At 40.2% G+C, this 24,468-nt stretch overlaps 1 protein-coding gene across 22 annotated transcripts in view; it reads left to right on the forward strand.

Moving 5' to 3' along the window:
• ZMIZ1 (zinc finger MIZ-type containing 1) overlaps positions 1–16,056 on the forward strand; it is a 347,687-nt gene extending 331,631 nt beyond the window's left edge. For 16 of the 22 annotated variants that reach the window (XM_040564327.1, XM_040564314.1, XM_040564318.1 and 13 more), the window contains 3 exons: positions 1,580–1,743; positions 7,435–7,683; positions 11,571–16,056. In XM_040564327.1, coding sequence (XP_040420261.1) covers positions 1,580–1,743; positions 7,435–7,683; positions 11,571–11,678 — 521 coding nt within the window. In that variant the 3' untranslated portion in view covers positions 11,679–16,056. The remainder of the gene's footprint in view (positions 1–1,579; positions 1,744–7,434; positions 7,684–11,570) is intronic. The other 6 variants (XM_040564329.1, XM_040564330.1, XM_040564331.1 and 3 more) reach the window with 3 other exon arrangements.
• Positions 16,057–24,468: the final 8,412 nt, after the last annotated feature.

Genomic DNA, 24,468 nt, shown 5'->3' on the forward strand with positions numbered 1-24,468 from the left:
CAGTACATGGTAATACAAGACCTTATTCGAGCTCCCTGCTATTAATTTTTCCTGAGAAGCAAGGCAAGAGCAGTTACATTCTGTGAGACTTATCCAGTTAGCAGATTAACAAAAAGAGAATTAGTAAGGCTCTGCGGTATTTACATGACAGATCAAAGTCCCAACTCTCGGAGAAATACTCATACATGGCTAATGACTTCTATTCCTGTGAGATTAAACTTCTGCTTATGAAGCTGTGCTGAAGAGCCAGTGATGCAGCTACTTCAGTTTGTTGAACTCCCTTCTTGACTCGGACATTCAAAGCTGCTGTACTTCAGCTGAGAAACCTCAGGCTCTCTGTGCAAGCTGTGAAGCTATTCTATTATTTCAGAGTTCAGTATCATCCAGTTTGGTCACTTACACGAAACAGCTTCATGGCTTTAGTTCAGTTTTGTTCTTTGTAGCAAATAAACCACCAGAGTCAGTATCTCACGTGCAGGTGTTAACAGAGGGATCAGAACAGAAAAGAATATGGAGAGTAAATTCCCTGTACATCTGATACATGCTTACTTAAGAATTAAGGTGACATTCACAGGGCTGAGGTGGAAGCGATCAGAATGTTCTGGTAATGGCCATACAATATTTGTCGTGAAGATCAGCAGAGGGCCCCAGGCTTTTTGCTAAATGGTAATGTGTCAGAGTTAAATCCAGATCATTTAGTCTGAATTGATGTGGGATTTCGGTGCTTTGGAAAACATAATTTCTGTCCAAAGTTAGGTAGATTTCAAAAATTCACTGATTTTTCATTACGAAAATGCATATCCACAGGCTGAAACACAAAATACAAGCACACGATTTGTAACTCTGAAAATGAGAATAGATACGTTTCCAGAAGGGGAAAATTGATGATGTATTTCCAGACAGTCAAGTGAATTTTATTAGGTTTCATGGGAAGGAGGAGAATTACCTCAAAAACCTTAGTTAGACAAGAAGGCCTCTTCTGCATTATCTTAATGGAAATTGCCTGTTTATACTGAAGAAGAAGAGGTAAAATAGGTGCTGTGCTATGAACTGATACTGTGGCAACTTCCTGATACCGCTCTGTCAATTAGCTTCATCAGAAACTGAAGCAATACTACCGTCCTACTGAGGGCATAGAAACGTAGATAAAAATAATGCAGGTGTCCTATATATAATTTGTGCTTGGGCAGTGAGTCACAGTTTCACTGTGATACTTCCAGATGCAAATATTCCTTAGAGTTTAATATTCCTTTGACTTCTTGTCTTGCTTAAGCAGTGACTGAACAGTTATTGTTCAAAGTGTCAGCAGTTTTCAATGAGTTGCAAAACGTACATGAACTGCTACAGTGAATCCTAATACTCTTAGCAGTAGCCAGTATTTGAAAGTCAAATGACATTTTTTCCTCCCTATTCCTCCAGCTGCCTCTTGGAATGGGGAGTGCAACATTGCCACCATGTTCAGCATCTGTTTCCCCATGCTATGCAGGGAGGATGTGGCACTGCACAGCTTTTACAAGAGACTCTGAAAGGTCAGTGTCAAGAAAAAAAATCATACATATCATGTCTGTTTCTCTTCTAGGCAACAGTTACCAAGGTCATGGTAACTTTGATTTTCCGCACGGGAATCCTGGTGGAACATCTATGAATGACTTCATGCATGGGCCACAGCTGTCACATCCCCCAGACATGCCCAGCAGTATGGCAGCTCTCGACAAACCTCTCAGTCACCCCATGCAGGAATCTGTAAGTAATGGCGCTGCAGACGTAGATCGTTCTTTGTGGGAGTAAGGAGCTCTCCTCAGGACTTTGCTTGTGATCTGCTATTACTTCTTTGGGGATTCCTAGCTTTGGCAGTTCTTGAAATAGAGTGGCCCTGAGAAATGTTGTCAGAAATGCCATTTTTAGGTTTTGGCCTTTTCAAGTTTGTGGAGAGACATGCTTGAGGTTTTCTGAATTGTCGTTTAAGCTTGTTTACCTGAAAGAGACAACCTGGCTCAGTGTGCTTGTGTTAATCATTGTGCTTTGCTCTGACACCTAAAAAGACTAGTGTTCATTCCCTGGGCCAGCAGAGTCTGAATATCCATCCTCAGCAGACAGCTTGTAAGACATTCACTGACTTCAAAGTATGGACAGTATCTTCCCTGGCTTTGTCCCTGAGGGCAAAATTTGCATCAAAGTATTATGAGGGAGAATTCTACCCAAGTAGAATGAAAGGCACCTTTAAGCTGTTGGGAATAGGACAAGCCTGTAGATTTCAAGGAGAGATGCTGCCACTGGTCTGAGGGTATATCAATGTAAGAGATGTAAAAAAATGGAAGTTCCTCAGGTCTCAGTTGGAGAGGCAGAAATGTGTTAGAAAAACAGCTTGCTCAATGCACTAAGTTTGATATACAGAACTTTATATATCCAGAAAATGCAGTACTGCACCAACTAGGTGATAGAAAAGCTACGAGCAGCATTTAATTCTTAGGCATGGCTAGTCACCTATTTTAACTCTGTGTGGTGTGTGTGTGTGTATATCCTTTTATATTCATTTAAGTTACAGGGCAGGGGCTGTATAGCGTACTGCACAGGAAGGATGTTTAACTTGACAAGTCATCTGTGCCATGTCTTCAGTGAGTACTAGAAAGTACAATTTCAGAATGTAATGAGGAAATGTGGTAGCAGATGCTTAGCAAAAGCCTACTCAGTCAATGTCTCCACTAGCTGGCAGTGGGTTTTCCAAGGAGGATGGTGAGAAATAGGAAGGGAGCAGAGAGAGAGTTCTTAGTATAGCTTGGAGTGATCCCAACTAAGAAGATGACTGTCTGCAAAGAGTCCAGAAACTGTAATGACTTTACCACATAACAGGCTAATAAAGGACAGAACAACCATGCTGTAAATGTAATTTTACTTTGGCAAATTTCACATACCGAGTTTAATGAGTAGTCTTGCATCGGAACCAACCGTACAGCATGAGTATATAGCAGTGAGGAGAATTGTTGCCAACATGAACCACTCACACACAGCTGCTGTCCTTTGAATCAAAGCTACAGGGAATTCTTCTGTGCCTCCCATTACATGACACCTACCTCTCCACGCCATCAGTAACTGCTTTACCTTTGATATAGTAGTTGCCCCGGTGAAGTTTCTGAAGTGGTTGAATATGAAAGTGAAGAATCTGTGGCTTCCTGAAAATTGGACTCCTTACAGATAATAGCAAAGTTAAAAGTTGCTCAAGGCTATACATATTGCAGAATTATAAGAGGGTATTTGGGCAAATGTTAATAGATTTTTGGTTCTGTGGGCCAGTCTGTAGCAGAACTAATAGTAGCTTTTGATAGCTGGCAATTAAAGTAAACCTTTGCCTCACTTCTCCCTCATCTATCGTGATATGCAAGGTATGCTGTTTGGGAAAGGGAAGTGGCAGGCTCCACCCAGTTTATGTCACTGGGTGATTTTCCTTAATAAGGATCAGTTTTCAGGTCTAGTAGCACAAGGGAATTAGACTGACCTTGCCAATTTGGCCACACAAGTCTTTAGACCACATTTGCAGACAGTTAGTACTCCTGCTCAGCTTTTTCAGTATTACAAAGTCTCTGCTTTCCTTTTTCTATTTTTTCCTTCTTGCTCTCTTCTCTCTCAAAAATGAACTGTTTGTTGGTAGCAGACTCGAGGAAAGTCACTTTAAAATTGCTGCTTTTAGAGAAACACATGCCATTAACATATTTCTGAGCTGCGTAACTGATTGTCTTCAGACTGACATCTCTATATGAAAGTAACTATAAATCACATTACATAATTGAACTAAGGTTTCACGATGTTGTCTGTACTCTTGTCTGGCTTTCTGTTTTTCTTTTTTACACATATAAGGTGTAGTTTGTTTTCATCTACTATTCACTTTGACTATTTCATGTCCAAAGGGTGAGTCAGGAGACATCTGGTCCTTCTAGACCAGAGGTCTATTTATAACTGAAATCAACTAGAGCTGAATGCTGCTGAGAAAGTTCCTGATTTTCCCATTGTGAAGATGTATGTGGTGGCCTGCTTTCATATAATAGTAGCAGAAGGAGTTGATCACTCCAGACACACTCTGTAGGTCATTCTAGAAAATGCAGATGTGTTTCTCCAGTGTAGGTAGGGCTGGGTAACAAAGGGATGGATTGTCAGAACCATCTTCTGTCAACACTAGCAGTCCACTCTTGTGGGAAGAAGAAGAATTCAAGATCTGAAATGTGGCTAGAAGTAATACCCAGTGTAAAATGCTTTGAGAACTATAGAACAAATGTTTGCACTATGTTGTGGCAAGATAGCTGTCACAATTGCATTTTTTATGTTCTCAGAAATTGTGAGCAAGTTTTAAACAAGAATTCAGAATTAATTCTAGCTTACTGTTTACTGAAGACAGTGTAAGGAGTGGTACGTGACTGAGCAATGAATGATCAGGCCATAGTTTCATATAAACATTAAGGTGTTAGGGAAAGAAGTCATCCCTCTTCTTTCTGTTTTCACTTTTCCTCTCTCACACACCAACAGAAGTTACTACAGCCATGAGTGATCTGGATCATGTTACTGATGTGATTGAAAACTAATTCAGGGGGAAAACAAAGAAATCGACTTGGATACATGATAGTTCCCCAGTTTAGTTCACTGTGTATCTGCAAGGATGCATCTGATGACAAAGGAAAAATGTGTGGGAAAAGTGGCAGAGAAGAGCAGCAGGGCAGGATGGCATCTTTCAGTTGTTCTGCCACTTAGTTCAGCTTAAAGAGTTAGTAAAACTGTGACCTCTGGAGTGGAGAGATGTATAAACAATTGACTTAACCTGCTGATCTTTTTTCACTATCAATTTTCTTCCGAGATGAACAGAATATTGTTCTTCAGCCTGCAAGTCCTGTTGTTCTACATCTCAGCACTCCTAGAGGTCACTCTTAGCCTCGTAAAGAGTTGTTTTGTGCTATTAAACAGAAGATGTAGTTGTGTGTGCTATAAACTTTCCTTTTACTGTCTGTAAATGTTTTAAGAGTGCCACAGTTTACACTCCAAAAAATGACTCTGGAATTTCCTTGCCGTGTAGGCAAAGGGAACTTTGTTAGACTCAGCTTTCATAAGGTAGGTTAGTGCTTTTAAAATAAAACAAGGAGAGTTGTAGACACAAGCTGGAGATCTACAGGTTTTATTGTTTAGAGTGGTTTTGTACCAGTGCAAACCTATCATTAGTTAGCTGAATACAAATGGACAAATGTTGAAGTTCTGAGCATTTTGCTTTCTCCCAGGTAGGCTGGTGGGCCTGGATGAATAGAATGCTGTCAGATGGACTTTGAACCTGCAGCGCCTGTTTAAAAGTGATATCCCTCAGTCTTAAAATGAACAATTACTCCTTATCCAACAGTTGTCTCAGGGCCCAAGATACTGCCTTATCAACTAAATACTTATATAATGTTTACATATGTAAATGTAATTTATAGAATTTCTAACCTGTGTGTGTTTTGAAATATGTCTGAAAACAGTGTGACTCCTGCCTTGTGCATTTGGGGATACATTTATGAGACTTTTCAAGGTGATCCTGTTTCGCTTTGTTTTCTGGAAACTGCTTTCCCACTTAAGCAACACTGTCTTAAATTGCTTTTTACTTTTTGTTATTAAGCTTTCTTAATTTGCACACTTTCTGTTGCACGTGTCCTCAATGAATGAAGAAGGAAACAGTACCATTTGGACAGACATCTACTTTCACTCGGACTTTTGCAAAGTTTTTAGGCTGCAGATTTATTTATGTTAAGCTGTGGTCTATGGGCAGATTTTGTACAAGTTTACCCATAAGGTAACAACGATGATGTTACAGAATACCTTTCAAGTAGTCCAACTGTGACCCTAATGGAGAGGGGAGTGTTCATCAGTACTTGATAACAGTTATTTTAAGCTCTCACATAGGGAATAGCCCCCAAAACAACATTACATGTAGAATCCTGCTCGTTTCCATCAACTTGCCTACCAAACTATTGGAAAGGATCTCCATGTAGCCGAGTATGAGTGTCCCTATGTATCAATGTTCAGATCTCAGTTTTCATGAGAGTGGAGCAATGTTTTTTTTTAAAATGTTTGTTTCTGTGATTTTTTCTTTTAAGTTTTGTGGGAACGTTTTTATTAGGTTTTGTAATAACCTCCCTTTCGCTTTCCAAAACTGAAGATTAAGGTTAAAATAACCTTGCAGTTTACTGTGATATGAAAGGGTCAATGCTGACATAGCATTTTGCTAGTTTCTGTTGGCTTGGCTGGATGAATTTCATGCTGTTGTTGTATGTATCTGTTCTTTTGTTTCAGCTCCACTTTGTGGCAATATGTAGCATTTCTCAAAAAATGTTTACATTTTTTGCTTCTCCATATACCCAATTAACATGAGACAACCGATTCTGAGGCATTCATACGCTTCTTTCTCATGGCACCATGGTCAAGTCCCAAAGAGTCCACTAGCATTAAAGGTGACATGCAGCAGAAGGAAAAATTGGGCTTGTGCATTTTTGTTGCTTCTCTGTAATGTGAGAAAGATTTTTTTTCCACCATCCTTCCATAATAGGGTTTGGAAGATGTATATCGTTTGGTATTCCCCATAGCAAGCATAAAAAATACTAAGGTTTCGCTAGAAAACTTACCTATGGCGTGAATATAAAGTAAAAATGTATTATGTAATACAGTCTGTGCTTAGTTTAAGCTAATGCACAGTACTTTTCAGTCAGGCAGGATGTCAGCAGGTACGCAGCCACCTCCAGCAGCTCTGCTGGTGGTTGGAGAGCTTTGCTAACTGAGCCCACTTGTTCTTTTCAACCATCAGAACTCATGACTATCAGCTAAGAAAATCTGCAGCCCTTATAAGGGATGTTGCATTCTGAAAAGAAGGAGGAAAAAAAAAAAGAGAGGAGGAGTAGGGAAGGGCTGGCATTTGCCAGATGTTTATAACAAGCTGGAACAAGAATAGGCAGTAGTTTCAGGCAAGCTACCCAATAAAGAATCCAAGCAGAAATTATGCATTTTCTCAGTTAATCAGTTTACTGGCATGGGGATCATTATTCAACAAATTCTCCATCCATTCATGGATTTATTTTTTTTTAAGGGAAAAGCATCTGCCTTGCTCACGCTGAGCAGCGCCCATTAGCCTCTTCCCCTCCTCCTCGGGGTTTGTTATTTTGCACAGTCAAGTCTAGTTTCCCACATCACAACGAAGCAAATGCAACAGCACAAACCCAACATGTTTATTTCCCCTTTGCAGATAACCCTCAAAAAGCCGAAACATTTCCTCCAGCATTGGGATATGGAGCTTTCTTTTCCGATTGCACTTTTTTTTTGTCTTTTTAATTCATTTACGTTATTTCCTTTTAACATGCAGTTACAGAGTCAGGCACCGCGAGCACTGTACCTTGTGGCCTCACTTTCTTTTCCTGCTTTTTTCCTCCTCCGCAGATCCCTCATCCCGGCAGCACTGATCAGTCCCATACTTCCATGCAGCAAGGTTTGCACGTCCCTCACCCCAGCAGCCAGTCAGGGCAGCCATTACATCACAGCGGGCCTCCCAGCCAGCAGTCCCGGCAGCCGCCCCCGGCCGCTTCTGGCAACCATCCACACAGTGACCTGACCTTTAATCCCTCCTCAGCCTTAGAGGGTCAGGCTGGTGGACAGGGAGCACCTGACATGCCGGAGCCCTCGCTGGATGTAAGTCTGTGTCATACTATCATCTGCCTGCCATAGCGTGTGCTTGACATGGCGGCGGGAGGGCGGGGAGGGGTGTGGGGATGGGGAGCCGCTTCCACAGCACATGCCATCGTCTCATGCTTGGGTACATGGGTGTAGTCGCTGCAGCTGAGGTGACAGGGCGCTCCTGGCTTGCTGTGGAAACTTTTCTGTTGTAAGTAGCTGCATGACGTGCCAGCCGTATCCTCTTTCTAGCGTGAAGGCAGGCGTTCCTTGAGACGGCAGGTCGGGCGCCTGCTCGGAGAGATCTCCTCGTCGCTGGACGGGGACTCCCGTGTGTGCAAGCCCAGACCCTGCAGCCACCGCCGTGCCCGGATAAGAGGAAGGAGGCGGCCACACATGGTCCGGGCTGGGGCTGCGCAGCGCCCAGCGAGCCACACACCAGCCCTGGGGCGCGTGGCTGTGAGGGTCCTCACCAGGCCCACCACACTGCTCCCTCAGTTCGCTGCAGCCGCTACAGGCCCTGCTGCTGCCGCTCAGCAGCAAACATCCCTCCTCCTGATGTGCCACGCTGGCGTTGCGGATGGGAAAGTAAACGATGAGGATATCTTCTGCCTCCGTAGCCAGGGTTGAGGGCAGCTCATGACTAAACAGAGATAAACCTACTGTTGAGGCCAAAAGTGATGTGTCCTACCATCTGCTCGCTAGTGCTGGAAATAAGTTATCTGAGGCATCCTTCTGGTTAACCACCTACCTACCTCACAAAATCTAAATTTCTTAGCTAGGGTTAGATTTTCATTTGAGTCATGTGTTCCCATACTTGTATCTTCTGTCTGGTCCAAAGTCTGCTGCACAATGTAATTTTCTGAGAAAAGTGTTCACCTCTGTGCCTCAGATTTATATCTGTATTACTGTTGCTGTGTACGTGCATGTTCCCTGTCACGCGACAGCACTGTGCCGTCAGGCAGCCTCGCAGAGGGGCGAGATGGAGGAAGAGATGCTCCAGTCACTGCAAAAAGATCTCCGTGGAGTAGCATCTGCCTGTTAGAGGGAGGCTGCTGCTCTGTCACACAGCACGGTGACGGCCACGTCCCTTGGGAGCTAGCTACAGGTCAAGTGGCAACCAGAGGTCTCTGCCCTTAAGGACCATAGGAGTAACATTAATAATAGGTGAAATAATCTCATTTTTTCTTGAGGTATTTAAGTAACAAAGTATGCTGTTACGGGTCAGGCACATAAACCTGGGTGAAAAGCAAAGTAGAAAAAAGCCTGTACGTTTATGATAGTAATGTGGGTATCACCGATGGAGGCATGCTGGACTCAATGGGAGACTGAAATGGTCTTAGCTGAATGAGGAGACGAGTGCTGTACAGTGTGGGGAATGTAGGTCTTTGAAATATCTGTGGGCTTCATCACGATCAGATGAATTACTTCAGTGGGTTTAACTTCTGGTGGCTGTGTTGTGGAACCAGGCTGAGCGAGGCACCATGTGGCGTTATCTGTGAGCTGAAACCAAGCTGGGGAATGCACCATAGGCAGCTGAGTCTGCTGCCTGCTGACAGGGTTGTGATTGTTCACTAGTGCTTCAGTGTCACACAGTCTGGGGTTTAACTTGGGTAGAAGGACGCACCTGATATACATAAAGATGACTCACACCACACAGAAGAGGCCCTGAGGCTCACAGCCCTCCTTAGACCCCTGAAGTGTTCGCTTCAGGAGCACCGGGTGCACCGCTCCAAATTCTGCCAAGCCCAGCACATCCCCTGGTGTCTGCCCCACCCGTCTCTCCCTCCCTTCTGCTCCTGCTTAGCGCCCTCAGCACCCCACAGCTCCTACTGCGCCCTTGGCTTTTCACACTGGCTGCATGCCAGGCGCTGAGCTGCAGGGCCAGCTCTGGCTCCAGGTGGGCCCTGCCTTTCACAGGCCTGCACGAGGGGATCTGGGAACACACCAGCATTCTCAGATACCCTTCCTCTTCAGAATTTCCGCCCCTTTGCCCTTTCCACCCCTTATACAGTGTTAAATTATGCCTTAATTTAAAAAAAAAAAAAAAAAAAAAGTCTGATTCTATTTTTTGGGGGTCCTAGAAACATTTTAATCCCAAATTTTTGCCATTGCTTCAATATATGAAATACACCCTCAAAACTAAAGACTTCATCTTTAGAGATACTGAGCATATTGTTTATAACTTTCACTTTTCTAAAAATAAAATAAAAATCCCCTATATACAAGAATGAGTCTCAGAGACATTATGTTAGATTTTTAACAATTGAGTTGGAAAAATCTGTAGGATAAATTCAGCCATTTTTTTCTTCCTAAACATTTGGCGAGGCCGCCATTTTCTTTTGGTCTTCCATACTAGATATTCAGAAAAACTATGATAGCAGGTGAAATACATTTTGCCTTATCATTAGTCTAGTGCTATTACAACAGCAGTTTAGCTATGAATAAAAGGAGGAGGTGTTTTAAGAAAACATTCCTCTGGGACATTTTGTTTATGTAAACTTGGCATCTTTTTTTTTTTTCTAAAACACTTAGGAAGTAATAAACTTCCTTCTACATTTCATGTGTAGCTTATTTTAAAATTATGTTCATCCATTTAATGTTAGAAGATGAAGCTGCATTTTCAGAGGAGTAATAGAAGCATATAAATATAATATTTGCATGCTAAATGTGATGCAGTCAAGCTTTTGGTTTTATAGTATTTGACAACATAAAACAACTTAAGATGAATTTCTCATACCTACTGTTATTGTTAAATCAGTCCATGTTTTTCTGTCTTGGCCTCAACGCAACGCTGAATATAAAGGGAGCTTATTACAAACTCTTCCCTGTCATTTTTTAAATACGACACTTCTACTTTTCACCAAGCTCTGGTGAGATGCAGAATAAACCAGAAAACATTGCCTTTTACAAAATCTAGTAAAGTGCGCTTGTTACCTGTCAGATCAAAAAGAGTCTGAGTGATGCTTGGAAAAATGAATTTTTCTATTTGAAACTCAGTATTTGTAAAAAATATTAGTAAAAGAATCACAACTATTTTGATACTTTAAAATACTGTGGAGATCAGTGCATCTTCCATTGGATGGGGTACCATGCCCCTGACCGTTTAAAATGTCTCAAATTGCATGTAATGGTTTAGCTGAGTAAGTACTTCAAGCCCCCATTAATACCATGGAAAGAAATAGGACTCACCTACCTGTCTTGTCACTCCTCTCCCGGTATTCTTCCTCAGGGTTTTTGTTTTTTGTTTTTTTGGGGGGTGTTTATTTTTTGTTTGTTTGTTTTGAGGGGTGGTTTTTTGTTTTTGGGGGGGGGGGATTTTTTTTTTGTCTGGTTTAGTTTTAGCTCTTGATGAGTTCTGGATCCCTCTGACTGCCCCAGAAGATACGTCAGTGTGCGGAGGCGTCACGGGGTGACTCAGTGTATGAGGAAGGGACAGGGCTGCCTCTTTCTGTAAGGATGCAGGCATAAAGCAATCACCATGCTACTGTGTGAGTCAGATCTGACTGGTGTTGTTGATCTGCTTTAAAGCTTAAATATGTTTTCCTGGTTCAGCCTTTTATATGAAACTAAGATACATAACTAGCATTTATCAAGAAGTTTTTTCAGCATTGCTAGCCAGGAAATAAACTTTGTTTATTGATGAGCTTTGTGATGGGGAAGTTGGTTGAGAAACCCTCACTGAGATGATAATGTAATTCATATGTAAAAGTTGACTAATACAGACTTCCACAAACCAGTGGATACTACATCATCCTAGGGTATTAGGCAGGGATACTGCCTTCAGACTTACTTGTATATATTAATATGAAAGCCAGTTTCCAGGAATGTGTGGTGTTTAATCCCTTTTTACACAAATGTATTTCTGTTATCTGTAATTTTCCTTTTATCTTTATATTTTATAGCTGCTTCCAGAACTCACAAATCCAGATGAGCTGCTTTCGTACCTGGATCCTCCTGACTTGCCAAGCAATAGCAATGATGACCTTCTGTCTCTCTTTGAGAACAACTGAAACTATGTGTATTCCCCCATCCCTTTCACTTGTTCACACGTGTGTGGCTGCACAGCAAGGAATCTTAACACTCCTTTTCCACAAAAGAAGAAAAAAAAACTCACAAGTTGATCCAATGGTGCACTCCCTGCTTTCTTCATCTTAGAACTGCTTTTGTCAGCTTCAGAAACTGCGAAAGTGACGGGAGAAAAAATAGACAAAAAATGCAGTAATCTCAGAGTCTGCCGTGCTACACATCACAATGAAGCATAGACAGTTGTGCAGCTATTGGAAACCCTGTTTGTTGTTCATCCTATAGAGAGAGAGTTCTGTGATAAACATAGTGTGAAGTATCTTGGCAAAAACCAATCTTGGCAAGGGAAGAAAAGGCAACAAAATGGAACTGTCTTTAATTGACCTGTCTCAGAGTGTCCTTCCAACGCATGTTCTTCCATTTTTTTGAAACTGTATCTCCCTTCACCCCACTTCCCCTCTGTCCCCCTCCAACCACAGGTTTGTGTTGGAGTAATTGTCCTGGCTACATGCAAAAAGCAGAACACAAACACATTACAAAGCTCCAAAAAGCACAAATCATACAGTAAAGTGGCAAAGATAGGGAAGACATACAAGCCCGTCAGAGGGAGACAGCAGTTTAGTAAATAAGTCTTCAGTAACGGAGTCCTGAGCATCTCCAGGCTGCAGCCGCGTGTGTTTGGATTTATAAAAGTGCAGGAATCTTAAACGCCTCTTTGCAAAGGATTCCTCTGTTCAAACACACAGATTGGAAACGTGGGAAAAATAAAAAATGTTTTCAAAGTTTAGTTTTTTTTTTGTGGTTTTGGTTTCAAATCAGTACCGTTTGTGGCTGTGCTAACACCCAGCTGTTGAGATTGATGGAACAGGTCTTTTTGCCATATATTCCGTACAGAATGGAGAAGAGAGGGAGGGGGGAATGCAAACCCAAATACTCTTGATTATTGCCTACAGCCTTCGGCTTCCTGAGTGTTTGTGTCACTGTTTGTGTTGCACAATACATAGTAAGACAAGCTGGGTTGAAGGCAGATAGGAAATCATTGCAGGATGGGGGGAGATTATCACTATCTGCATAATTATTTTTAATAATCAGCTTGAAAAGGGGCATTGAAATTGGACAGACATTTTACAGCTTCCTTTTTGTTTTGCTTTGTGTTCTGTTTTCATGACTGTTACAAATAATTCAGCCTTTTTCTTTTCTCCTCTTTCAGTCTTTTTTTTTCTTTTTTTTTTTTTTTTAACTTTAGCTGCCAGAAAGAGATTGTTCTCACGAAGGAATGGGCATGGGGAGAAAAAGTAACTTCGTGGAATGCTGCTGCCCTCAAGAGACCCTGATGCCACAATCACTGTCTTGCCCCTGTGATCCGTGCTTCTCGTGTGGTTGCTTCTCCTGCATGAGCTTCCTATTGCTTCTGTGCCCATTTCTGTGCTCTTCGTCTCTCTCTCTTATAAATTATGTACAGTAGCTGTGTAAGAAGTGCATGTGTGCCAACTTTGCCCTTGTGGTGCAACATTTCAGCTTTTGCCCACTGTACTGTTATTGTTTTAGTTTCTTTTTGTTACTAAAGCAAACTTGACCCTACTCCTTTCCTCATCCCAAACCCAATCTGATAACCTTTATTTGCTCGCCACAATGCGTTTTAAACTTAAGTGCCAGACAAAATTTTGTTTGTTCCTGTCTGACTAGATAGTTTCCTAGCCCTTTGTGTTTAGTTTGCAATGCTGTAAATGGCATGCTATGTGCTTACAACTCTGGATTTGCTTTTCTCACCAAAGTCATATTTGTAAATTCTTTGCGGTTTTTGTTTTATTTTGCTCTTTGTTAACGTTTCCCACTACTGCTGTACATGCGTCATGATATATATATGCTAGTCAGCAGCACCTTGCTGTAGATATTAAAGGAAATGGCGGTTTAGTTCTTTTATTTTCCAGTAGGAGTATTGAATCTGTCAAACATATTATGTAGAGATGGTCCCACACTTATATTTTTCCTGTTTCAAGTTTTTTTAAGAAAGGCGCTGTTCATTATGCAAAATCAATTATTTTAAGAATTGCTATTGTAAATATCTTTGTGAATATTTTAGTATTGTCTTTGATAATATTCAACATTTTCATGATCTGGTTATACTTTTGCTGGTGTTTTTAAATACCTTGTCTGAAGAAAAATATGGGTCCTTTTTTAAAAAAGAAAATTGAGGGTTCTTTAACAGAATAAGGGAGGTTTGTTGTTTGTTTGTTTGTTTTTTTTCCCTGTTTTCTTTTGATAATTAGCCCAAATTTCATATCCATTTATGTGATGAATGAATTGATATGTCAGGCAGTACCTGGACAATCAGGGCCCAGCTCTGTCATGGAAACATAGTAAAAAGCGGTTGCCTAGGGCAAACGCACAAAACCACCACCTAACCGACCGATGTTCACCGACTGTGTAGGTACTTGTGGGCTGGCAACGGCAGAGGTTTTGTTCCTTTGTCCAAGTGAGCAGAACACCTAGGACCAGCTGTCTGAACAGGTAAAGATGCACTAAGGCAAGCAGCGAGCGTATAAGGTACCTTATTTATATCACTATGCTGGTGTTCCAGCCTTGGAAGGTGGGGCGCTCTAACACGTAGGGATGTTGGCGGGTGGGGAGGGAAACAGTATAGTATATTTTATTCTGCTTAGAAGTATCTTTTTTCTTATGTAGGCTTGACAACCTGTAGAGGATCTCTGCAGAATATTAAAGATACCTTGGTATAATACATGGTAATATGGTTGTGGTGTGGTGCTGCTATCACACAACTACTAGGAAAGACCGTTCTTCAGTTACAGATGTGTTTTGTAGCCGTTTTACTGTAGTAGTTTTCCCCTGTATTTTTGCTGCATTGTTTATATAGGTATTGAAGTTGTTTGCAGGGGTGGCTAATGATAAACTGACATTATGCCCTTAGAGTTTTTCTTTCTTTGTTTTGTTTTGTTTGTTGGTGTTCGTTTTTTTTTTTTTTTTTTTTTTTTTGGGGGGGGGGGGAGTTTCTTAAGCCGTAGGTTTTGGAATAAAGAAGATTTCTCACTAGTTGGAACGGGTTGCTCAGATTTTTTTAATTGATTCTATTTAATGTTCCACCCTCCATTGTTTCCTGAGCAGCTATGTTAGTCACCTGAAATTATTTTTCTCTTAAACACAACGTTAGTATTTTAAACCAGGTATGTTAAGGATTGACCTTTTGCTAACTGGTAGTATTTAAAATGTATCATTTGAAAGTACCTGTTGGAAAGAGTAAAGGGAAAAAACTCCATAGATATTAGCAATATGTTTGGAGCAGTGTTTGCATCTGCTTTGTACAGTAATAGAGCATTAAAGTGGATGATTGACATTTTTAAGCTTAGAGAAACATTTGGTTTCCGAGCAGAACTTAAGAGATAAAATATGATTTTTACCCATCACCCAAATGTTGGACATGTGAGACAGTTTTAAAACTATGTCAGCTAAAATCAGGTACTGTATAGTGGATTCAGTATGAAAAAGCTTCTAAATGAAAATTTAGTTATTTTTTTATCTGTTCACTGCCATATTAAAGTTTAGAGAAAAAAACTAGCAAATAGGGTAATCACAGTCATTTCTTTTAAAGCTTAATTATTATATGAAATTCCAGTAGTATTTTTATTCTTCTTTTTTTGTTTGTTTACTTTTTAATTGTTTCCCTATGGAAGTTCATCTGGGAAAGAACCCACAGAGATCTACAGTTCTGCTGCCAAGACATTATTATAGGACTGACAGATACACGCCAATGTCTGCAGTGGAGACTCAAGGGACATCTGTACATATGTAAATGACAAATAGAGACATGTTAACAGAAATGCATTCATTTTCCTTGGAATGTGCATTGTTTTTATTTCGCAGGAAAAAAAAAGCTTGAAGCTCCATCTTATGTGGAAAATGAATCCTGTTTGTTAGCGTTTGTGGAGTCTCAGCATTTGTTTCACCTTCACTTCTGTAATATACTCTGATCCTTCGTTTTGTTTTATCTACATGTAATATTTAGCTTACGTGTACTAGTCTATCACCTGTGTATTTTTAGGGTGCTACAGAAATAATGAAGAAAAATACGGGGATTAAAAAAAAATTGTAACCAAATTCATACTTTGTACAATTTTTGATATCACGATCAGAGGAGAATTAAAAAAAAAAAAAAAGTACAATCTGAAGTAACATGCAAAAACAGCCATTGTCTTTGTTTGTACATTGTATGTACAGTACAATGCAATCATTTCATACTTTAAACTGGTCAGAAAAAATAATTGTGATTTTTAGTCTTGCAAAACTGTATGTAGTTAGATGATGTGACAACCTAATATTTATCTAATAAATATGTATTCAGATGAAACCTGTATATTAGGTGTTCATGTGGTTATTTTGTATTTAAAGATCAAATTATTTGACTATTGCTAGACATTTATATACTCTGTCGTAACACTGAGGTATTCTCATTTGCTCATGTTAATTTTTTTTCCTAAATAAATTTGCAAAATTAAGGTCTGGCTAATTGGAAGCTGCTTTGTAAATTTTCACTTCTGAAACGCCCCACTTCCCCTTCTCCCTCCCTGGTTTGTGTGTTACTTGGAAAGTTATTTGTGCAGGACGCCACTTTTCAGGGAGCAGGACTTGCTACAGGAAGGGAAAAAGGTATGAACCAGGGTGGAAGAGACGCAGACTAAGAGATTATGAGCGCAGGTTTACTGATGGGCACAGGATCACAGAGGAAAAAAGACCAGGACATGAAATCATATCAGTGACTGCATACCACCTCAATGTGTAATAATTACATTGAAATGAAATCTTTGCATGATATGAATAACACAAAAGCAGTGCTTGTCTCTTGTGTTGACGTGTGTTCTGAAATACAGGACAACTTAATCCTTGTGGAGAGAAGATGTTAGTGGAGAGATTAACTATCCAACACGGTAAATTTACCTTTCTCTTTGTTTAAAATTCTCATGAGTTTGATCATTTTACTTTTAACTGGAGTCTCTGTCATCAAAGTGAAATCAGTGACTTTGGAAGATGACTAAAATAAGACTTTTTTTTTTAATGTATCCCCATCTTAAAGCTGAAGGACCTGGTTTCAAATTGCAGCCTTTCAGTTATGAAGTCTGCTTAACTTCTCAGCGTGTTGAACAGTAAGCAGACTGAACCATGGCTCGAGGAGCACGCACAGGGCACTGTCAGCAGTGGTGGCACTCGCAGCTCCTTTCCTGGCGGAGTTCCACACCCATAATTAGCTGCAGTCACATGCTAGGCACTTTGCATCCAGGGACCTGTTTTTATGGAGAATTACGGAGCATCTCTGTATATTGCATTTGTGGAAGTGTTTAGTTTAAACCCACCTTTCAAATGCATTCAAGTATATAGGAACAACCTAACCATTTCAGAATATGAATATAATTCAGGCGTAGCAATTACCCTACAGGGACAGAAGTCCCTATTGTTGATGGAGAATACACATAAGTAGTTTTGGATAGATAAAACTGGATGAGGTATTCATTTCTCAACATTGGGAAAATTCATATCTTTTTGCCTCAGCTTCTGCCTTCTTTGCTGGCAATACCAATTAAAAATGGTATTTTAGGATAAAGTAATAAAACCAAGTTCCAATACACTCAGTAATGAAACAGAAAAAAATATATATTTATCCTTCTCAGCCAATAATTAATGAGTATTTTGTTTTTGGTGTTTTGTTTTCCCGGAAGCTCCCAAGAAGTGTCAGTGAGACAGTGTGCAAACCTGCTTTGGCACTGTGAAGACAGAGACAAGTATTTCTGTATGAAGAGCTCGAGCGAAGTCCTTAAGTGCTGTGTGTGTTTCAAGCTTACTTGGAAGTCTGAGAAGGCTCTGACAGTTCTCCAAGTGGAGCTTCTCCCAGATGCCAGCCTGTGGACTCCAGGATAGGTATGACATGCACATCCAGTTCATGCAGATGTCTCCTGTTCCACCTTGTGGCAGGGTGTCCATGCGTTGTTCGCTCTTCCCGTGGTTTCAGGCAGCCACACAGCACATCTCTCTGTCTGTGGTTTCTGTGCTTATCGAGGTGCATCATTGCCGAACAGCTTCAGAACGCTTAAGGCTGAACTTTTTTTCTCTACTCTTCCTAATCAATGTGAATCTCTGAATACGTATAAATTTGTTTGTGCGCATTGTATTACTTTACCATGCACTTCCTCATAACTTTTATAGGAGCAAGATACAAACTATTAGAAACATGGAAGTGAAACAACGAGGTTGTTTTCTGTTTGGACAGCGGGGATGGGATTCCTGTGTGTGAACAGAGCTGCTTTCTTTCCTTGAAAGAAGTAAGCCAGATGGCATAGAAAAAGTTGTACAAATCTTGCTTAATATATGCTATATGTAATATTCTCACTTGGTGTCCTTGTCTCCAACCTCTTAAAACTCATTAATATTTGACATTTGCATGTCTCGTCTTTTATTTGTTTGTATTTTTACCTAGAACCTGCTTCCTTCTTATCTGCTTAAATTTCAAGTCTGTCCAAATCCTCTTATACTGTGAATTTCCAGTCATGAATGATTACCTTTCTTCTTCCCGTTTTGAGTAATTACAGGAGTGTCACCATATTACAGTTTTCCATTGTCTCTATCACTGAAATCCTACCGATTCCATGTAGAATATTACTCCTGATGTCTGTCATTGTGTCAGTGCCCTGTTCACATTTGTTCTCTCTCAAAGAAACAAAGGACAGCCGTCTGCATCTTCTGCTGAGGCATCTCATCTCCAGCAGTGTACAGAATTTTCCAGGCGAACTTAAAACTAGTCTAGAAGGAACCTCATCAATTGCACAATTTCATTTAAAAAGCAAGCAGATAGCAATTATGGCATGACTCCTGCAGGGCATTAGCAAACAGCTTGGTATGGAGCAACTTACTGGTTTGCTGGCTACGTAGCTCATTTGCATTTCCAGGAACGTCTCACCTAAATTGTAACAATTGGTTTTCTGCTATTTAAATCCATCTTTATGTTAAAAATATTATTTTTTCTAAATGTCCGGAATAGACGAGATTAAGCCCTTTTCCCTCCATATTGAATACATGAATATGTCTGCTTGGTTTGTCCAGTACCTTTCCAATTACTTATCTCACTGTATTTTTGGTAGATCCAGGTACACACATAAAGTTAGCTTCACTGGAAACATTAGTATACACCAGTTTTTAAATACATGGGTTTCTCTATGCTTTCTTTTGATTTTATTGGATAGCCTAAGAGTTTCAGGATTAACAGTTCTATTTTTCCTCTAGATCAGAATTTTGAATGATTGTATTTTTAATTGAATATTGCAACCTAGACGTTCCTGTTTGCCCATAGTTGTTTTATGATGCTGTTCTAGAGGTTGTGTTAAATTGTTCTGGAAAATTCAGTTTCAGTTGTCACCCAGTTAACATTTCAACACATTGTTCACATCTCCATGTGAACATGGAGAAAGCTGGTTAATTTAAAAAAAAAAAAAAAAAAACTAGCCAAATGCTAGAAAAAAGTCCTATATTTTCAAAATATTCAGACTGTTGTTAGACTGTTATATTGTCTTCATTTTTTTTTCTTCATTTGGTTTCTAAAAACTGTTGAAGTACTCCACATTTACTTAAGAAAATTCTGGAGTTGAAGTCGTATTGGGCTTTTAATGCATATGTAAATTGTGACAAATTTTCACCAGCTATTCTTATATTTCAAATTTATAATCAGTGCTCATTTTTCCTTGTTTGATGCTTTTGTATTTCTCAGAATGTACATTCTGCATAGACTTAAGACATGCAAAATCAGTGAATTTTGGACTTAGCCACGTACATGTCTCACTAGCTGTCCTATGTAGTGATTGGTGAAAATACCCAGTTCTTAAAGTTAGGGAAAATATTGTGCTTCACAATAAATCATATTTTGGTTGCAGATTTCCTTTCTAAATTACGAATGGTGGTCTTCTGTGAGGAAACGTTCATATTGCTACTACCAAACTGATGGCAAAATTACAGAAGTGACACTGGGACAGAACTGAAAGTTAGGGAAACCTAGACTCCTATCTCTGTTGAATGCTAATAAAATTAAACCCTGAGATTTTAAGTATTTCACCAAACATTTCATTATCCAAAAATGATGTCTTCAGTTGCAAATATGTCACAGACATTTTTTGCAGTTGACAACTTGCAGTTGATAACAAAGCTCAGTTGGTGGGACATTGTGTATTCAGGTGATTGTCACATGCAATTATGTCATTTAAGTATATCATAAAGTTCCATGCTAGCTAATGTACTGAAGCTGTTACATGCTGGTGGTAAGCAATCCTTTCTGTAGTGAAACTGCAGAAAAGTGGAAAGGAAACAGAAAGACTCTGCGTGGGGAGGTTGGCTCCAGGAGAACTGTTAATTGGAAAAATGGGTGGAAATCTTTATCCATTACATGTGTGAAGCATAATTTCTGAGTGACTCTTGTTCAGCTCAGTAGCTAATACTATCTAACTTTTTAGCTTTCAACTTCTGTTGTGAAGTCATACAACTAAAAAACAGATGTCTCAAAACTATGATTATTGTTAGAATCAGTGTAATGCAGACAGGATGGTTCATCTTGTACAAGGTAGAGAGGAAGCTGTTACCTCGAAGAGTCATCATTCACGTTTAAACACATGACAAATTCAAGGAAAACCCACAGCTTTTCCAGGCAGATAATTAAAGTAGAGCTCTTAAAGAACAGAGTAGAGAAGAGAGGTTATGAAGATACGGCAAAATAAGGAAAATAATTGTGTTGAAAGCTGCTAAATATTGGAAAGATGAACAGAAAGGGACTAAAATTGAACCAAAGAAACATGAGAAAATAATTCCAGAAAATCAAGTACTATAGTGGGGAAGGAGAATTAAAACCATTTAGCTGGGAGTCTGGGGCACTGCCAATGATGAGCCATGGAGATGGCCACACACTGCCCTGTACCTCTGTAAATGCTCCAGCCACATCCTGCTCAAGTGGCAAGCAAAATTCACCTCAACCTTAGAACATCGCATTACCACCCTGTTCATCCTAAAATGTTAACTGTGTGGTGTTCTTTCCCTTTGTTTCACCTGTTTGCATTTTTCTAGTGCTCTTGGCAGTGATTCTAAGACACATCGGTACTTCTCTGGTTTTGGTTTTATCAGTTAGATATTTTCTATATAACTGAGATGAGACCTAGTCAGTGGAGTTGTACAGCAAGAGAAAAGGCCCTGCAGAAGCTGGTGGGTGCGACAGTGTTGTGACACCCTCCCAGGACAAACGGGCGGACAATGTGGTGCTGACTGCCACACTGTGGGAAAAAGCTGCTAAGAGTTGCTTGTGATGAGTATTTCCTGAGCAATTCCATTTTCAATAGAAGCATCCTGACCCCCAAACTCATCTTACTTGTACACGATAAAGTTGCGTGATTGACCAATTCCAAAAACAGGTCAGATACTTTTACCTTACTACCTGTTCCTTAGGCCAGAGATCACAGGTTAAAAAATATATATATATACAGATCCCTGTAGATTTCAATTTCTGTGTTCTGATTGAAAAGTCTGTGTTTCGGAACACGGGAGGCCTCCCTTAACTTTTGCCATACCTTGATAGTTTCATTCACAGGTAAGCAAAGCACTTCCACAGCCACCCACAGACAAGCGGCCTACCTGTACGTGCTGCTGCCTCGTAAAGCCCACTCGCAGTAATAGCTGCATTTCTACTGTGGCCTGGAAACACACACTTCAGGTGTCCTACAGGCCTTGTCAGCCTGTTGTGAACTGCCCATAAACGTTCATCGACCAGCTCTGGTGGCGTGTGAACAACATTTTGGGAAGCTGTAGGCAGCTGCGCGCCACGTGCAGGCACTGTGCAATCTGCCATGCGAGCAGGCAGTTTCCATACATCACGCAGGGCGACTGAGCAATGAATTCCAGGCAAGCAATGTCACTCCGAGCTTCTGAAAGGAAAATGCTAATCATGGCTGTAAAGAGCACGAGTGGATTGAGGTTTTTCTTGTATGACTATTTGTCGGTAATTAGTATGAAGTCACGTGGGGAAACTCCCCCTTTCTGTACAGTATGTGCTGCAGAGAAGGTTCATGTTGCGAGCTGGGTTATTACATGTTCCTAGGAGGAAACCTTGATCAGGGGAAATATTTATTAGCATTTTTTCTTTTTATCTATAAATGTACCTGTGTAGCTACTCTATGTGCTACGTGCTCTTGTATGATTTAATTTCATGCTGCAATCACTTAGTATAATGGAAAGGTCTTTCACCATCTCCCTCACTCTAGTCCCCATTCATAAATAAATGCATATCACAGATAACAGAGCACAAAACTCTTCCCAGCTCTCCACTCATCTTCTAGCTTAATAAAACCTCAAAGAAAAAAAAAAAACTGTGTTTTGAAGTGCAGCACGTGCTGGCTCTGCAGATGAAGGGTGGAAATGCCCACTGCAAATTCAGGCTCTCCCCACCTGAAACTGAGGTGAGCCCCTGTATGACCTCTCCCCCTGCTAACTGTCTTGATTAGTGGGGTCCTTGAGATAGCCAGGTCCCAGGTGGGGAGGGTTTTTACATGTTAAAATCAATACCGTGGGAGTTTCCCCCATCACAGAGTATCAAGCAGTGTACATGTGAAATCCAGTTAATAGTAGATTGTAGTAGTCTCTATCTGAGTTTTTATTTGCATGGCCCAAGCATACAACCCCATGAAGATCATATCAAGGATCAAGATGAGTTGTGTTCAGTTGCTTTCTTGCTGTTGCTAGGTAGAAAATGTGATCTTGCCACAGCTACCAAGATCAATCCAACAAGAGCAATCCAAGACTGACTGACACAATTACCCTGCATTCCCATGTTACAGACCAGCAGGCATGCAGTAGGCCAGATACAGTCAGGAATGCCCGTCACTTTTTTTTTTTCTACCAGTGCAGTGTCTGTCTGCTAGGGGATTACACCATTCCATGCTCCTTGGAATCAAAATTCCCAAATTTAAGCTACATTTCAAGCATTTATTCTTTCTGATGCTTTTGAAAAGTCACTTAACTGCTCTGTTTCCTGTCCATCTTGGCATAATGATGGTAAAATTTACGCAGTTACCACACAGTCCTGTTTATAAAGACGTTCAGGTTGTAAGTGATATATCAATATGAAATACTGCTATTGCATTTTATAAGGTTCCTGTGCAGGAATTTCTCTGGTATGGCATGAGTCCTTCAATAGATGTCTTTCTAAAAATGCCAACTTAGAAACTTCTATTAAAAGTGTCCTTCTTGTTTATCCGCCTGTAAATTCTGTATTGTCTTTTAAGGCTGGGTTTGCTGGTACCAGCCTCCCTGATGGCTCTGCTGAGGCCTCTGTCTTCATTTTTGACTGAGCCACCACCTTCAGTCACTTATCCTGTATAGCTCAGGGTGCACTCATTTCCTAGCCAAGCACTGTACGATTTCAACAATGAACATATCTTCAAACAGATCTCTTCAATGCTCCTCTAAATCATTTCACTTCACCGAGCTAGGTCCGGGCCTCATGTTCTAGTGATCCAAGGTGGTCTTTTGGCAGACTTTTTAGAGGTATATATATATGTATTTCTTTTTTTCTTTTTTGTCTTTCTTGGAAAATGACCTCTGTGTAACTCAGAAGTTCCTATCATGCTGTCTGTACAAGTTTTAACTCATCTGACTGTGCAGGAATAAAACATAACGAGCGATTTAGCAGTTTTAATCCATAAGCCTACGGATAATGATTTAGCCTATATTCCCAAATAAGAAATCACCACTGTGACAGAGAGTGAGATGGTTCGCTTCTTGCAAAGGCCTGTAAGCATGGAAAACAGCATTGTTTGCTCTACCAAAGATACCTGTGAACTCTTAGCAAAACAATTAAAAGCTGCTCTGGCAGTGCTTTCAAAGTGCAAAATTAAGATGATACTTTCTTTCGCTTGTCTTTTGTCTTATTAAATAATAAGCCTTCAGGGCCAGAACTGTCTTTTATTATAGGTATGCACAGAACTCAACACCCAAATGCTAATTTTGGTTTGGGCTTCTAGTGGCTACTACAATTAAAACATTAAAAAGAGTGTGGTCATTTTTCTTTTGGTCACCAGAGAATTAAACAGATTGATGACTCGATTAAATTATTTCCCAAAACAGACTAGCAGCTGAGAGCATAAAAGGCAACTGAAAAATACATACTGATTTAGCTACTATTAAAATAATAATAATAATAATAATTGTAGCTGGTAATCACTATACAAAATAAACAGATGATTTTCAGTTTCACGTGCAGTAGGAGTCTTGACAGCTTCTTTCTTTAGTGTGTGTGTTTTCGTGGTCAGAGCTGTATGGGAACACATCCCTTTTACTCGGTCAGCCTGCTCCTTTTGTAATTTCTCTAGCTCTGAATCCAGTCTCACCATTTCATCAGCTGTGTTTACTTCAGCCTTGTGTTATGAATTGGAGAACCAATGCTGAAATTTCCACTGTCCATTGTAAATGTGCAGCTATTTTACCCCAGTTCTGGAAGCAAAGGCACCCCTTTTTTGCGGTGGTGCATGACTGTTGAATAGAAGATACATGGTAGGATAGGATGGCTTGCTGTTAGAACAATGTGTTTTGTCTTTTTGCGTACCTTTTCGTCTGTCAAGGACATTTAAGTCCGCAGAGTCTACCCTTTGGTGTGGAGTATCTTTGGGATCATAGTCAAAACAAAAAAACACAAACCCTCCCCTAAGTCCCAGTACTTAAATGTGAGAAGACAAATAAACATTTCAAGCT

This window comes from Cygnus olor, chromosome 7, assembly GCF_009769625.2.
Source record: "Cygnus olor isolate bCygOlo1 chromosome 7, bCygOlo1.pri.v2, whole genome shotgun sequence".
Classification (NCBI taxonomy): Eukaryota; Metazoa; Chordata; class Aves; order Anseriformes; family Anatidae; genus Cygnus; species Cygnus olor.